The sequence below is a fragment of the Physeter macrocephalus genome, chromosome 4, assembly GCF_002837175.3.
Source record: "Physeter macrocephalus isolate SW-GA chromosome 4, ASM283717v5, whole genome shotgun sequence".
NCBI classification, from domain to species: Eukaryota; Metazoa; Chordata; class Mammalia; order Artiodactyla; family Physeteridae; genus Physeter; species Physeter macrocephalus.
The window spans coordinates 127931129-127947792 of record NC_041217.1 but is presented as its reverse complement, the minus strand read 5'-3'; the positions used below and the strand labels follow the sequence as shown (position 1 = coordinate 127947792).

At 37.3% G+C, this 16664-nt stretch overlaps 1 protein-coding gene across 1 annotated transcript in view; it reads left to right on the top strand.

Moving 5' to 3' along the window:
* Nucleotides 1–749: 749 nt before the first annotated feature.
* The window catches only part of PDE4B (phosphodiesterase 4B), a 489372-nt gene continuing 473457 nt past the window's right edge, over nucleotides 750–16664 (top strand). The window contains exons 1-2 of the mRNA XM_024119649.3: nucleotides 750–862; nucleotides 6485–6723. Of these exons, the coding sequence (XP_023975417.1) occupies nucleotides 821–862; nucleotides 6485–6723 (281 nt within the window). The 5' untranslated portion in view covers nucleotides 750–820. The remainder of the gene's footprint in view (nucleotides 863–6484; nucleotides 6724–16664) is intronic.

Here is a 16664-nt window from a genome sequence, read left to right as displayed (position 1 = left end):
TGCATATTTTTGTATTGGTTTTCTTTCTTTTCCTTTTTTGTTTGACAATAGTATCAATGGATCATATTCATTAAATTCTAAATCTGCCATGTTTTAGCTGTGTTACCTTGGCCCAATTATTTTTCTGATCCTCTGTTCTCTCATTAGAAAAAAAAGATGAAAATAATCTCACAGACTGATATGGGGATCAAATTCCTTTGTGCTTCATCTAATTTCACTTGCTCACAGGATACTGCATGAAGAGGCCTCACACCCAGCACTTCAGACCAGAGTTGCCAGGGCGAAACGGCTGTGCCAGCGCCTCAGCTTGAGACAGAGCGTAGAAGCGCTGTGCATGGCACTTCAGACCAGAGTTGCCAGGGCGAAACGGCTGTGCCAGCGCCTCAGCTTGAGACAGAGCGTAGAAGCCCAAATGAAATATTATATGGGAAAGTACTTTGTAAGTTTAAAGCCCTTCACTAATACATATTATTTCTGTATTCTTAAGGATCATTGATTATTTGGGAGCCTATTGTTATCCTCTATTCTTTTTCTCTCCTCTCAAATATCTTTGCACTGATGTCTTGGATTTTTGCATTTTGTGAACCTCTTTCCTCACATGTTAGATTTAATTGGCTTGGTCAATTGTGATATTTACTTATACATGTGCATTGTGTACATTCAGATGTGGAGAATACAAATAAGCTCCGTATTTGTATTTAAGGATACCGAACTGTTCTTTTTTTTGAGTGTCTTGTTTTCCCCTGCAGGTCTTAAAAATTGTCAGCAAAGCTGCACTGAATAACAGACACCCTAAAAGGGGCTGCTTTTCCCCTTTATAATGAAGAAAAGCAGGAGTGTGATGACAGTGACGGCCGATGATGTAAGTCCCAAAAGTCAGAGTTGCCGATTCCACCCACTCTTTGCTCAATAAAGAAGTCACTCCGTAATTCTGTTCCAAGGGCAGGCAAGGTTGTCTAATAGTACCACTCTGCCTCTAGGTGCTTCTGTGACCTGGACATTGCCAGCCCTTGTACCCAGCACTCTGCATGCTAGGCAGCAGGAACACTGCCCTCTCTGCAGCTTTGGAGATGGGCTCAGTTTGAGCTTTGTGATTTTCATTTACAAAACCACCAATCTGTGGAAATTTTTCTTTTCACCCTGTTTGCATTTCTTGATGACTTTCTTGCACACTTTTATCCAAGTTCAGCTGATCCTTGAGTCATCTCCTATGGTGGGGTCTTTGACAGCTGTTTGTAACCCATCCTCTAGGACTTGGCTCAAGTGTGGGCCTCAGAGCAGCAGCACTAGCGTCACCTGTGTATTTATTAGAAATGCAGAATTTCAGAACCATCCCTCAGATCTAAAGATCAGAATTTATTCCCAAGGTGATTACATATGTACATTATGTACATATGTAAATTTCCATTATCTTCACTAAACAAATTCTACTTATTACTTAAGGCTAAAAAGAAACCGCATTTCCTTCCCAAAGCTTTCCTGGAAACCTAAGGATTTTAACATTTAATTATATTCTTTGATTTACTCATTTTACAAATAGTTTTGAGAACCTACTACGTACCAAGTGCATTTTTAATATATGTAAGTCCCAGGCTGACTACATATGTACATTATATTTGAGAAGCTCTGCTCTGGGTCATTTGAAGAAGTCTGTAGACTCATCATTTTTAATAGCTTTGCATCTTGGTCAGCTGAGATTATCTTTTTTGCTTTCAATTGACCAGTGCCCCATTAGTGTGTTTTTAATTGTCCAGCGTTTACTCAGCTTCTGTTTGTAATTGAGCCAAAAATTATATGCCACTAATCAGATGTGCAGAAGGAAGGAAGGGAGGGAGGAAGGAAAAAGAAGTCATTTTCCTTGCTGTCTGTAATAGCTCATCTCGTTGTTAAACTTCTATCTCACAGGTGGGGGAGGGGCTGGGAGGAACTTGAACTTGGTAATTAATAATGTAAACTGGTATCTTTTGAGTAAATGCCCAGTCTGAGTATTTCTCCAAGTTCTTACTCCTTCCCTTCCATGTGGGCAAGTGGGAAAACAACATTAATTGACGTTATAGTCACAGGTGTGTGGTATTGTCCTTGTCTTGTATTTCCACTGGTTCTTACTGTTGTCCCATTGAGGAATAGCTCATTTCCCCAGATATTTGGTTGTCAGTCTATGCCCTTGATCCAGTGTGCTTAGGCACATGGTAGGTATAACAGATGATGAGTGCTCTCAGCCTGAGGAGGGGACCTTAGCTCGCTGTAAATTTGACCTTCTCTCCTGCTGCCTGGGCTCTTCACCTAACCTTTCAGTGGAGCTCTGATTGTTTAAAAGACTCAGCTTTGCTTTCTGTGCAGCCCTTACCTTTGGGCTGCTCACCCCATGAACCCCTGGTCCCTTTACCTTATGCTGCAGAAAACCCCTTGGCAAGCAAGCTGAGGCTAATTCTCAGTTTCCTTCTCTGTCCCTATCTGGGTTTGTAAGAACTTCTAGGACCCGCAAATGCAGAGTGAGACTTAGTTGTGCCATGAGGCTCTTGCCCACCAAAGCACACTCCTTTGCCATTGCCGTTTCTACTATTTTGTGTTGAGACACTTGGTTAGTGATCTAGTCTCATCGCCTGTGCCATATTTCCTTTTCTTCTTTCCCCCTTCCCTGCTCCTTGACCACAAGGGAACTGCCCTTAAGTCATATTCTAAGTCCTCAGTACCAGTGGTAAAAAGCTGTGTTCAGACCTTCATGCTCTGGTTAGGATATCTAAGGGGAAACTTCTGGAATTTAGAAATTCTGGTTCTCTTTTAAAAAAAGCCTGGGGTTGTCCCATAATACTATTTGTATACTGTGTGCTCCAGATTCTATTTCTTTGGAAGAATAAAACTGAGCAATGCATCCTGTCTATAAAGGATGATCAATGATTTTTTTCCTTTTCATTCTATCATTGCAGTAATAATCCTAATCCTCTCTGAGGTAATGGTTACCACAGTCAAAAGACAGGGAAGGTTGCATAGAAGAATGTGCAAAAACGAAAAGCACATTTGAAGAATACTAACCCCACCTAGACTGGTGGGGTTAGTATTATTACCTAGATTTGCACTGTCTGACGTGGTAGCCTCTAGCCACATGTGACTATTAAGCACTAGTACGAATGGGGAGGTGCTGTAAATGTGAAATACATCTTGGATTTTGATTACATAATAGTACAAATAGAAAAGAATATAAAGTCTGTTATTAATAATTTTTGATATAGATTACATGTTGAAATGACAATATTTTGGATATACTAAGCTAAGTAAAATATACTATTAAAAGTAATTTCACCTGTTTCCTTTTTTTTTTTACTTTTTAATGTGACTACTAGAATATTTAAAATTATACATTTGGCTCCCATTTGTGGCTTGTACTTTATTTCTGGTGGACAGTCATAGCCTAAAACTTTTCACCATGCACCTCAACCTTTCCAGTGTAGTACAGAAAATCATATCGAATGTTACACACAGTATCTCTTCCCTTACAACAAAAGCAAATTGGCAGATATTATATATCTTTTAAAACACACTCTGAGGAAAGGTTCACACTTAAGTCAAGGATATATTATTATATTCTCATTATTTCAGCTCAACAGTTACTCAGCGATTTAAATATTCACCTAATATTAATTTAGCACCTATTATGCAGTCCACACTGGTTAGGTTCTAGGGATTAGAGTCCTTGTCCCTTTGTAGCTTATATTCTAGAGGGGAGGGCATACATCAATCAATAAATTATAAAATAATCCCAGCTATGATAAGAGCTGTGGAGAAAAATGAAGTTGGTCAGGGGGCAAAAAATGGTTGGATGGTGACAATAGGTGTTCATAGAAGGATAACATGAAGAGAGGAAATATGGACAGCGAGGACATATAAGCATTGAGGGCGTGAGCCCTGTGCAGATCTGGGGGAAGAGAGTTTCTGGCAAAGGGAACAGTGTGATTTCCAAAAGTAACATTCAAATTAATGTTTTTTTCCCCCAAATCTTTGATCTGATGAGTGGTGTAGTTGCCCAGTATCATGCTGGTTAAAATAGGAAAATAAGTCCAAGATCACAAATTCAGTAGTTTATAACTGGCTGAATTAGATTTTGCCTTTGAGGATGTTAGCAAATTTGGGGCAGTAATTAAGAGTATGAATTAGAAAGTTTGAGGTAATTATGAATAACTCAACTTAGGTTAATGAGTGTTTGCATAACAATGTTACTGTTTTTAGTATTTAACTTAATTTCTAAAAAGCTATTCCATTAAGCTCTTTTGTGGGAATGCATTTTCACATTAACTGAGGTCTTTTGAAACAAATTTTTCAAAGAATGGCTACAAATCTGTAAATTCAAGCTTGTTCTCAAGTCAGTATGGGATATATTTTGTGATAGGTGTAACTTTATTACTTTTCAAATAACAAGTACCAAATAAGTACCCATTTAGTTCATTCACTGCAATTAAACCTGGTTGGTAATATTTCCATTTCTAAAAGAGGAAAAATATCCAATAACTTTATTATAAGACTATTGTGGTTGGTGGTTTAACTAAGTGACATCCTCATTTCTGTTCTCTGGTACAGTGTTTCTTGTATAGGTGGTAAAGTATATGCTTTACCACCTATACAAGAAACACTGCTTTGCTTTCCAGAAAATCAGTACTTTCTTTACATGCATATTTGGAACAAACTGAGTTATAAAAGTTCTGACTTTTAGTTTGTTCTTGAATCTCTTTAGGAAGACTTTGTCTCTCCTAAGACTTTCTGTCTCCTCAACTAGTCTCTAAGTCTTTTGAGAAAGAAACTTACATATACTATGCTTTCTCCTCAGCCTCTTATTTCTAACACATACACGCGTGCACGCACACACACACACACACACACACACACACACATACATATAAGTGCTAGGCCTACAGTAGATTTAATATAACCAGTTACTAAACAGTAAAACACTGGCCACATTCCAGAATATTTCAAACTCTGGAAAATTGTAAATTGTTTTGTCTCCTTCCTGTTACTGAATTGTGGTTCTTCTGAATTTTATTTTATTTTTTTATTTTTCTACTGAATTTTAAATAAGTGGTATTCCAAAACCGTAAGTCAAGCACAAAAAATATGATGATATCCCATTTCCAGGTGGAGAGAGTGGGGCCCCTGAAAATTGTCAGTCCTATTCATGCCCAGATTTTCATCGTGAAAATGTGGTTTTGCATGGATGAGATAAGCATAATCACTAGAATACAGGTTCTGTCTCTTTTTGCTGTTGTATCCTTTCTTAAGTAGCACAGAGCAAGACTTTAATAGGTGTGCAGAAAATATTTGTTGAATGAACCCAGCTAGACCCTTACACTTGAGTTAATTATCCTTGTATGAACTAGTATAGGGATGGGTGGAGGACTGGTGGGTGGAGAACTTTAGTTTGTTTAAACCTAAGGCAGTCTAGTCCCAGGCTCTCCTAAGTCTATTCTGAAGGGCTAGTAGGAAGTACCTGTCTTTTTAGGGCTACAGAATGACTTCCAGGTGAGAGACCTTGGCCTGGTGTTAGGACTTCCATTATTGCTTAAGATACGAGTGGAGAGTGACAGTTATAACTTTTAAGCTCCAAGTTGCTATCAGTGGCTACTTGCATTGCTGTAACATTTCTTGTCTTTAAGCCGGTATGAATGGTGACGCAGGCAGAGGTTCTTTTGGGGCTTCCACTCCCCACAGTACCAGGAACCATAGTCACCAAGAGATATAGGAAGAATGAATAACTCTTCCTATTGGTTATAATACAATGCCTCTATCTTCTCACAAGTATTTCATTCATGTCAGCATTAGGGCATATATTGAACACATGGCAGTTCAATTCGGGACCAGATAAAGTATATTCTTCTTTTTCTGAGCTCTTGTATGTGTGACCAGAAAAAAAAAAACCACCCCCAAATCCCCTCAACTCTGAGGAGACCTTTTATAAGAATAGGAAAAGTCAGTTACCCAGTTACCCACAATTATGAGTATCTTGCTGGCCTGAGATAGAAAATATATTTACTTTAAAACATTGAACAAGAAATGTTATAATTTAGCTAGTATGGTTTGTTCCCGTGTTGCAGAATGATAACACTGATGTCCAAAATATATTTTCTATGAAAAGCTTTCATTTTAGCAAGTTAAAAAAAAGAAAGAAAAAAAGAATAATTTAAAAAAAGAGAAAGAAGATAAAAAGCCCTGCAATCCACATGCTTCTAACCGGAAGATATTATCAACAGTCCTAAAGATCACCAAGGCTATGCAACTGATGTGTTTAAAATTTGAGAATTAGCCCTCTGTGCCTAAGTGTTTTCTCTTAAGCTTTTCACGTCAGTGTTTTTATTCTGATTGTGAGATAATGAATCAGGATTTTATGAGTGACAGCTTGATCATTTAGCTTCTTATTTTACTCCATCGTGCATCATTTTAAACATTTGAATTTCATTTTCTTTTTCTCTCTTTTCTTTCCCTGTGGTTCCTCTAGAATGTTAAAGATTATTTTGAATGCAGCTTGAGTAAATCCTACAGTTCTTCTAGTAACACACTTGGTATCGACCTCTGGAGAGGGAGAAGGTGTTGCTCAGGAAACTTGCAGTTGCCACCACTGTCCCAAAGACAGAGTGGAAGGGCAAGGACTCCTGAGGGAGATGGCATTTCCAGACCAACCACGCTTCCTTTGATGACACTTCCAAGCATTGCTATTACAACTGTAAGCCAGGAGTGGTGAGTAGCCCCCAACTTAAATGTCAGTTCTAAGTTTTATTTTCCAGCTACTCCCGGTACAATTTCTTGTTATTAAAAGTTAGTTATCTGTGGAGTAACTAAGCCTTTTGACATTTTGAGAATTTGTTTCCCTTTGGGTAGCAAAATGAGGAGTGGAGGTATCTCCTACCTCTTAAGATTGGAAGGGGCCTATTGAGGAAGGAATGAGATGCATTTTTATTAATGACAAGGAAAGCAAAATTACTGCCTATGATCTTTTTTAAAAAAAACTATTAGTGTATGTCAATATGATGTTTTAATTTAGAAAAGCAAAATTATATGAGTGCCTAAAGGAAGTAAAACATATATATTATATAGATGAATGACAGGAGATATTCTTATTACTGTACTCAAAATATAATTATTCTTAGCTTCTTTTTATTATAATCCCACTTTACTAATTTCAGTTTGTGATTATCTAGAAAATAAAACATTTCATTATAAATCAAAAGAGGAATGAAATTGTACTATGAAAGATGCTTGGACTGTTTTGCAGAGTCTATGTTTGTGAAAGAGGCTATTTTAATCTAGTGTTGAAACGTTAATTGAATACGTATAATTTATAACTGTGGTTAAAATTGTGCCATGATATTTCTTCAAATACGTGTTTTTAATCACATATTTAGTTTTTAGCACTTTCTCTGGTTTTTCTTTTTGCTCTACATAATTTCCAAATATTTTCCAAGAATAGTCTGCTTACATAACATGGAGTCTTATTAAAAAGAAAAATATTTTCTCTATTTTTTATGTAATTTTAAATTATAATAATATGGTGCTTTAAAAAATCACTTTTCATTTAACTCGTTTGTAAGGAGAAAAACTAAATATATTAAATCACTGTGCAATATTATCACAATAAATCCTTAAAATATGTGGTTTTTATGGTGTGCTGTATACCCTTGCCACATGCTGAGCTGTACAGTGCTGATGAGTAGTCCAATATGTGCTCATTGAATGATGCAGGAAAGCTTTTAGTTGCTGGTTATCAAATACACTAAGAATTAGATCACTGAGACTTCAGCTATCACAGTTATTAGCCTGAAATGGTTCATCAGTCTGTATGTGATAGAGAAGCATGTGAACACGTCGTAGGGGGAATGGGTTAAGAATTTGAAAAGCACTGGCTAACATCTGCTTCTCAGCTGAATTAACATTAGAATAGTCATAACCAATCACTGAGCACTAAAACGGGCATATTGCTTCTGCATTGCTTACTCAGTCACATAACTTATGTGTTTAGTCTTGGTTTGCTTCTGCATGATGGCAGGTTTGGAATTCAGAAGATTTCCACGGATTTATTTTTCAGCAAGTTGGCACTGGTGCAGTATTACCAGTTGTTACAATATTGAAATGCTTCCATACCAGTTGATAAATACATGCTTTCTTGAGCTCTGATTGCCCTTATTACTATTCCAGACTCTTCCCCAGAAGCAAATTCCTTACAAACCAACAACTAAAGAGGTGATGACTGGCACAGCAGGAGTCCAGTTTTGTTGGGCGCTGGTGTTTTATCTGTTAGAATAACACTCCAGATAAAATATACCTTGCAATGTTGGAGTACCTTGCAATGCTGGAATTCATTTTACTCAAAGACCCTTTGGGAGTTGCAGAATTGTTCCTTCCTTAGAAGTGTTGAATCCAGACTCTGACATGTGGGGCACACTTGTCTACCTTTCTAAATTGAATATATTCATCCGTACAAAGAGAGTAATTGTACTCACCTCATAGGCTATTGTAAGGATTAAATATGGTAATATCTCCAAAATACCTAGTTTAGTAAAAAGCACATGTTAGGCAATCAACAAACATTAGTTTCTCTTCTCTTGATCATTATCCATTAAGGCCTTTTGAAAATTAGAAACCATGTTTCAAGTATCACTAGCCTCATGCTGAGTGAAATGGAAGATTTAGCTATTATCCAGTTTGTCATGCAGTCAGCCAACCCCACATATTAGTAATTCATTCATAATATGTCCGGTTTTTTTTTCAGTTACCTGGATAGTTTTTAAAGTGTGAGAGTATTCAGTCATTGACTCCAAATTTATTTTTAAGTATAAGCAACTAAAAGCATTTCAATACATCCTTTAAAAATACTTCCTTTGCAATGTTCATGAATACTGGTGGAATTGCTGGCAGAGGAATCTAAGTGAAAGATCTTTTGATTAGAAGTGAGGATGTAGGGTTCCAGATACCATCATTGCCATCAACTTGATGAAAGGTCCTAGAGGTAAGGGGTACAGCCTACAACCATGTGTGAGAAAGAATTGTACTCACTACTTAGAACACGGAGAATGTGGAATCAATCTCCAGGTCTAGACGAGGGGTCAATAAGCTTTTTCTGCCAGTTAGTAAATATTTTTGGCTTTGTGGGCTTTATAGTCTCTGTTGCCACTATTCAACACTGCCACTGTAGTGTGAACATGGCCGTAGACAGTATGTAAATGAATGTGTAGCTCAGCTCCAGTGAAACTTTACTTACATAAACAGGCAGCAAGCTAGATTTTGCCTGCCAGTCAGTTTGATGACTCCTATTCTAGACTAGTAAAAATCTCTAGGATATGACTGCTGCTCTGATAATTGCTTTGACAGTTGTAACTGGGTGAAACTGACCTTGAGTTCCTGGTTGGTGTTCTAAATATGTCAAAAGTCTGGGAGTATGTGCTACAGATCAAGTATTTAAAGCCAGTGAAGGAATTTGAGTGAGAACAAATGAAAGTTACTGCCCAAGGTATATAAAGTTAAACAGAAAAACATTGTTATAAATTTAGCCCTTGTTTGGGGAGAGTATATTGGTGAAGGGAGGTGGCCATCACTGCAGGCAAAAGGCCTGGAATAGAAGGACAATAATTTGATTTACTGTGGAGAAAGAAAGAGGAAGGACCTGAGTCCAGTTGGGTGGACTTACATCTTGCTACCTTTTGGATGAGTTTCTTTATCCTACAAAAACTCAAATGAATAAACAGTGGAGATGATACAGCTTTTCAGAGTTGTGTGAGAAAGAAAATGTAATATATGTAGCACTTAGTGGTTATTTTGATGTTATTGTTATTATTGATATGTTATTGTTATACATAGACTGAATAGCCAGAATTATGCATTTTCTATTATTGGGGGTTCTGGAGGAACTTCACCACCTGAGTTATTGGAACCATCTTGGAAATATGATGAAAGAAGAAGTCAGATATGAAAACAAGATGTTATCCTTATTACTGATAAAGTTAATATTGGAATATGTACTCTGTATCTGTGGGCAAGTAGGCTGATAACACTGTACACCGTAATCATACAGACTTACCACCCAGTAATAGGAGGTGCTGGGCCTGTGCAGGCAGCCCTCATCCTCAGAGGGAGAATCTACCTCTATGAAATTTGAAAATGGAGGAGTTGTAGAATCCTGCCCCGGTGAGACAGTAGGAAAGAAGGACTGAGTTGTGCATGTCTACTTTCTCCTTCTGGAAAGACCAGTGCAGATTAAATTACTCCTTCTTTCCAGGGAAGACTGAGTAAAAAGGCAGAAGGAAGTTAGGAATGTTAAGCTGGTGGCATTCCTGACACTTGGAAGACACATCAAAAAGTGGGAAAAATACATTCTTCCTGACATTCCCCAAGTTTTTCCCCCCTCTTTTCACCTTTAGTCTGGGGTCACACTCAGGATGTGGCCAATGCCAAGCCTCTGGTGGTCTTCACTTTTTGAATAATTAAAGCAGTTTATTGATCTACCAAATTTATCAAAGCAATGTCACCACAACCAAGTTAGGAAAATAAGCCAATACTCAGCCTTGAATGTCTACAGTTAATCTATAATTTTAACTTTCCTCCATGAGGATCTTTTAACTCTTTAACTCCTTCTAGCCCTTCCCTGTTTACAGTTTTTAATTATCTATATATTTTAACCCCCAAATACACTAGCTCTCTGTCTGGGATCACTTGCCTTTTTGCTTGAAGTAAGTCCTTTAGAATTTACTCTTATTTTTTGGTTTGTTTCTCTGAAAATGTCCTTATTTTGCTCTCATTCTTGAAGGTGTTTTCTTTTTCATTATGTAACAGTTTCTTTATTTCAACACTTTTCCCCTTGCCTTTTGGCTTCCATTACTGTTGTTGGGAAAATGGCTGTAAGTCTAATTGTTTTTCTGTGTAAATAATCTGCATTTTTTGGGGGGGGTGGGCTCTTGATTTCTGAATTCCATCTTTGATGTAACTAGGGGTGGATTTCCTTTTATTTATCCTATGTGAGATTTACTGGACTTCTCAAATATGTCAGTTGGTATCTTTCTCATCAGATCTGGAATATTCTTTGTTATTATCTCTTCAGATATTTTCTCTGCCAGTCTTTTGCTCCTCTGCTATTGGACTTATGATTAAATGTATTTTGAATCTACTTCTTTATCTTCCATTTCTTTTAATGTCTTTCATATATATATAATTAAAAATTTTGTCTTTCTGGGCTGTATTCTGGTAATTGCTTTTGGTCTGCCTTCTGGTTTGCTAATTCTCTTTTTAACTATGTTAAATTTGCTGTTAAACCTATTATATTGAGTATTTCAATTTTGATTATTGTATTTTCTGTTTTTAAAGTTTGTATTTATTTAGTTTTTAAATATGTGAGGTAATTTTATTTAGTTTTCTTTTCCCTACATGTGTTAGTTATCTATTGCTGCATAACGAATAATCCCCAAATTTAATGGCTTAAAGTAACAAACATTTGTTATCTTATATTTTCTGTGGGTCAGGAATCTAGTTGTGGCCCAGCTGGGTGCCTCTGACTGGGTCCCTCACAAAGCCAAAGTCAAGTTATTAGCCAGTGTTACAATCATTTCAGTGGTTGACTGGGTGGGAGGGATCTGCTTCCAAGCTCACTCACACGGTTTTTGACAGGTTCACCTCCTTGCTGACTGATGACTGGAAACATCAGTTTTTTGCTATATGGGCCTCTCCCTTGTGCTACTCATGACATGACAGTTTGCTTTTTATGGAGCAAGGATTTTTGATAGAGAAAGATGGACCAATAGAAGGTGAGCAAGATAGAAGTCAAAATCTTTTTAGTGACATCCCATCACTTTTACAAATTCCGTTCATTAGATCTAGCCTACACCCAAGGGGAGGAACTGTGCAAGGGCCTGAATATGAGGAGGTGGGCATCGTTGGCGACAAATTTAGAGGTTGCCTACCACATTGCAGATGTTTTCAAGCTTTTAAAAATTTCTTTAAATATAGCAAGAGTAAGGAGAAATAGACAAATCCACTATTATACTTGTAGACTTCAACACTGCAGAAAATCGATAGACCAAACAGGGAGAAATCATTACAGATATATTTGATGTGAACAGCACTATCAATCAACTTGATTTAATTGAAGTTTTGTAGAATACTTCATCCAACAACAACAGAGTATACATTCTTCTCAAGTTTGCATTGAATGCTCACCAAGATACATCTATCACACACACCTTAACAAATTTAAAAGAGTAAAAATCATATAAAGTACATTCTCAGACCACAGTGGAATTAAATAAGAAATCAGTAACAGAAAGATAACTGGAAAGTCCCAACTATTCAGAGATTAAAAACCCAACTGTAAATAACAGACCAAATGGGCCAAAGAGAAATCTCAAGAGAAAATTAAAAATATTTTGAACTAAGTGAAAATAAAATTAAAATTTACTATTATTTATGGGATGCAGCAAAAGCAGTGCTTAGAGGGAAATTTATATCTATACCTATATATATGTCTATATATCGATTTCTGTCCATCTCTATATAGAGACATATTTGACAAGAACAAAAAACTAAATCAGTACTTCTTCCATCTTAGAAAACCATAAAGAAAAGGAGTAATTTAAGACTCAAGCAAGCAGAAGAAAATCAATAATTAAATCAGAGCAGAAATCAGTGCAATTGAAAACAGGAAAACAGTAGAGGAAGTCAGTGGAACCAAAAGATGGTTCTTTGAAAAGATCAATACACTGATAAACCTCTGGCCAGGCTCACCAAGAAAAAGAAGAAAAGACATAAATTACTGCTTTAAAAAATGAGAGAACATCACTGTTGATTCCCTGGAGATGAAAAGAATAATAAAGGACTACTGTGAACAACTCTATACCCACATATTTGAACATTTAGATGAAATGGACTAATTCCTTGAAAGACTCAAAATTACCAAAACTCACAGAGGGGAAATAGATAACATGAAAGGTCTGTATCTATTAAAGACATTGAATAGAAAATTATTAACCTACCAAGAAAAAGAAAGCTCTAGGCCTAGATGGTTTTCTTACAAATTTTACCAAACACTTAAAACAGAAATGATACCAACTCTCCACAATCTGTTCCAGAAAATTCAAGTAGATGGAACACTTCCCAACTCATTCTATGAGGCCAGTGTTGCCCTAACACCCAGTTTGGAATACAGTTTGGCAGTTTCTTACAAAACTAAACATAATGTTGTCATATGATCTGGCAGTCATGCTCCTAGATATTTACTTAACTGATTTAAAAACTTACACTGTCACAGAAGGCCACACAAACATATTTATAACAAATATATTAAAAATCACCAAAAGCTGGAAGTAATAAATATATGCTTTAATAGGTGGTGAATTGATAAATTGTGGTACATCCATACAGTGCAACATTAATGATGAAAAGAAATAAGCTGTCAAGCCACAAAAAGACATGATTGAAACTTAAATGCATGTTGCTAAGTGAAAGAATCAAGTATGAAAAGGCAACATACTGTGTGATTCCACTTATATGGCATTCTAGAAAAAAGCAAAACTATAGAGATGGTACAAGATCATTGGTTGCCAGGGGCTCAGGAGAGAGGGTTGAAAAAAATGAATGAATCTTTAAAACCCACAGATTTAGTGAGAAATATAGATGTAGACAAATTAATATAATATAGTATATTTAGTTCTAGAATAAGAATACAGGTGAGGAGCAATGAATTCTTCCTTGGAGGGGAGAAGCAACAGTGAAAGCTGTTATTTGTCCTTGACTTGAAGCTGAGCAAGCATATATCTGCTGGACAGAAGTAGAAGTAACATTTCAGACACAGGAAATAGCATGGACAAGACCATGACTCCTTGAGACAAAGTGACATATTCAAGGAATGCAAGTATTCATAGGGCATGCAGGGTATGTGAGATGGTGTGGGTGGAGATATGGCTTAAGTAAAAGGCGGGAAATCTGAGTTTGAAAAGGTGGGTAGAGGTCAGAATGTGAAGGGTGTTACAGTTTTGCCTTTATCCAAATTAATAAATTGAAGCCATTGGAGTTTTTAAATAAATTGAATATAGATCTGTAAGGTAATAAGATAATGAGAGACAATGTAGAGGCTGTTTGGAAAGAGAAAGGTTGAAGGTTGAAAATCTAGAGAGGAAGATTTCAGAGCGAGGTGGATGATGGATGCTGAGGGATTTGAACAGGCAGTAGGTGTGGAAATGAGAAGGAGGAGGAAAACTGAACAACACTGGGGTTGAATGGCTGGGAAGTGGTGTGTAGTTGAATGTGGATTAGGAGCAAGGAGGAGAAGCCATGAACATGCAGCAGTTTCTTGTTCAGCTGGATGCATGGAAATGCCATGAACAAGGACAAGAAATGAGGGGTTAAGGTATAAAGGGAAAGATGGTGGGTTTAGTTTTGAATAGGGTGAATTTAAAGTACTTTAAACATGTTACTAAGTGGATATTGTCTGAGAGCTGTTAAAAATGTGTGTGTGTGTGTGAATATCATAGTTTGGAGATCATAGGTGTACAGGTGGTAATGAGGTAATGGAATGAATGAGATTACCCAGACCAAGTATGCAGAGATTAGTCAATATCAATTTTGTCTTGAACTAAGGATATAGCCCTAAGGAATAATAATAACATGGGGTCAAATAAGGGAGAAAGAAGAGCAGGGAGGAGGCAGAACATGAACAGAGAAATAGGAGGAGAATTAGAATAGATAATTATTATAAAAGGACAGAAGTTGGGCCATAGGGAAGGTTTGGTCGGCAAAAACAGAAGTTGCACAGAGTACAGGTAAGATGAGGACGGAGAAAAGGCCTTCGGATAATTCAATTTAGTGGACGTTGGTAACACTAGTGGAAGTCTTAGTAGAATCATGGAATGAGAATGCATGGGATTAAGAGTGAACCAGGGAAGTGGAGGGAGGCAGAGGAATGCACAGCAATGCATAGGTCCTGTGCTAGTTCTGTTGGGCAGGTACATATGTTCTTTTGTATATCGGATACTATATTAAAAGTGATACTAGAGGACAAAATACAACTTTAAAAAAGCAAAAATTAGAGCTGAGGAGGAAAGGATAGCAACAAAATATTACTCGTTCAAGTTTTTTTTAGTGAAAAGAGTGAGAATGGAAGCTGATTGGGGTAGACAAGATTATGGAAAAGTGTTATAATGTGGAGACATTTTTATCTATGCTGAACAGAAGGAACTGGTAGATGGGGAGAGATTGAAGATAAGAGAGATGGGCAATAATTAATACAGACTATAGTAGGAGTAGCACAGGGAAAGATAAACTTTAGACAAGATTAGAAATATCTTCTTTTGAGACATGTAAATCCAATGCAGAAAAGAATAAATATATTGGAAATGACAAGGAGAGAAATAGGAGAACCTTATTTCCAAAGGTAGAGATCAGTGGTCGTCAAATATTAGAGTGGTTCAGAATCACTTGGACAATTTATTGAAAAAGTTGGTTCAACTTATCGCTGAACCCCAACCCTAGAGGTGGGAGTCTGAGATAGGGCTGGGGATCTGTAGTTCTAATAAGTTCCTAGGTGAAACTTGTGGAACTGACCTGGGGACCACATTTTGAGGACTCTGGCCTAGATTTTCTCAGAAGTAGGAGGTTAAGTCATCTGCTGAGAATAAGGGGGTGCGGACCCTCTGCTGTCCTTTCACCCAAAGGCATACATTGTTCCAGATCAACAAGCATGTGTTTCTGTCTGGGGGCATTTCTTTTTTCTGTGCCATGCCAGCTGACCTGTGGTGGGACTGAACTCTCAGGTGTGAGATAACAGTACTGCTCTAAGAATGCTCACATCTTAATGATGCAATAGAACTATTGTCAGCTGCATTTTCAGTTGAATAGGAAGAGCTCAGAGATAAAGTAGGCAGGGAATCTTGTTTCAGCGTTTTCCTAGTGGTGCACTTTTTCATAAGAAACAGTTCTGGCTTCTCCTTTGTTATTCCCTCAAAGAAGATTATAAATATCAGTTTGCTTGTCTCCCACCTCTGTCTGCCTGAGGGCTGTGCTTTGCTTCTCTAAATGTTTCAGTTGTGAACATGATGATTCTGTTTGGGCATCTATTAATTTAGGTGTGATGTCCTTAATGTTCGCTGTCCCAACTTTCACCTACATTGGGGAGAGTGGTGTCAGTTGCCCTGTTGCTGTCTGGAAGGCTGGGAGCAATTTCAACTGTTCTCATTATCACGGAAGGGAAATGCGGTCAGTCCGCTGAGGTGGTGGCTCAGAAACATGGGCTATGCTTTATTGCTCCCACAATCTGTAACAAGTTTACAGTCTGATGAGGTTTTCAATAAAAATATTTTATGCTTTGGGGTTGCCTCTCAACTACAGAGCCTAAAGCCCTGTTTTAAAGATCAAAATACCCACAGATGCTGTGCACAAATGCCATAGATTCAACAAAAGCTGGTGTGAAGATGGGAAATTGATGACACATTTGTTTAGCTCCCACCAGGCTTTACCACCCACTGAAACCTTTTGGCTACGGAAACTGCATTTGTGACTTGTGCATCAGGCATTGCAATCTACAAGTCGGCAATTCACAAAGTTCCCCCTGGATTCCCCCTGTCAGGTATGTGAGATAATAGACAGTGGATATTTAAAATCATGCATCATCCACTCCATACCTCGTTGCTTATATATTCTCAATA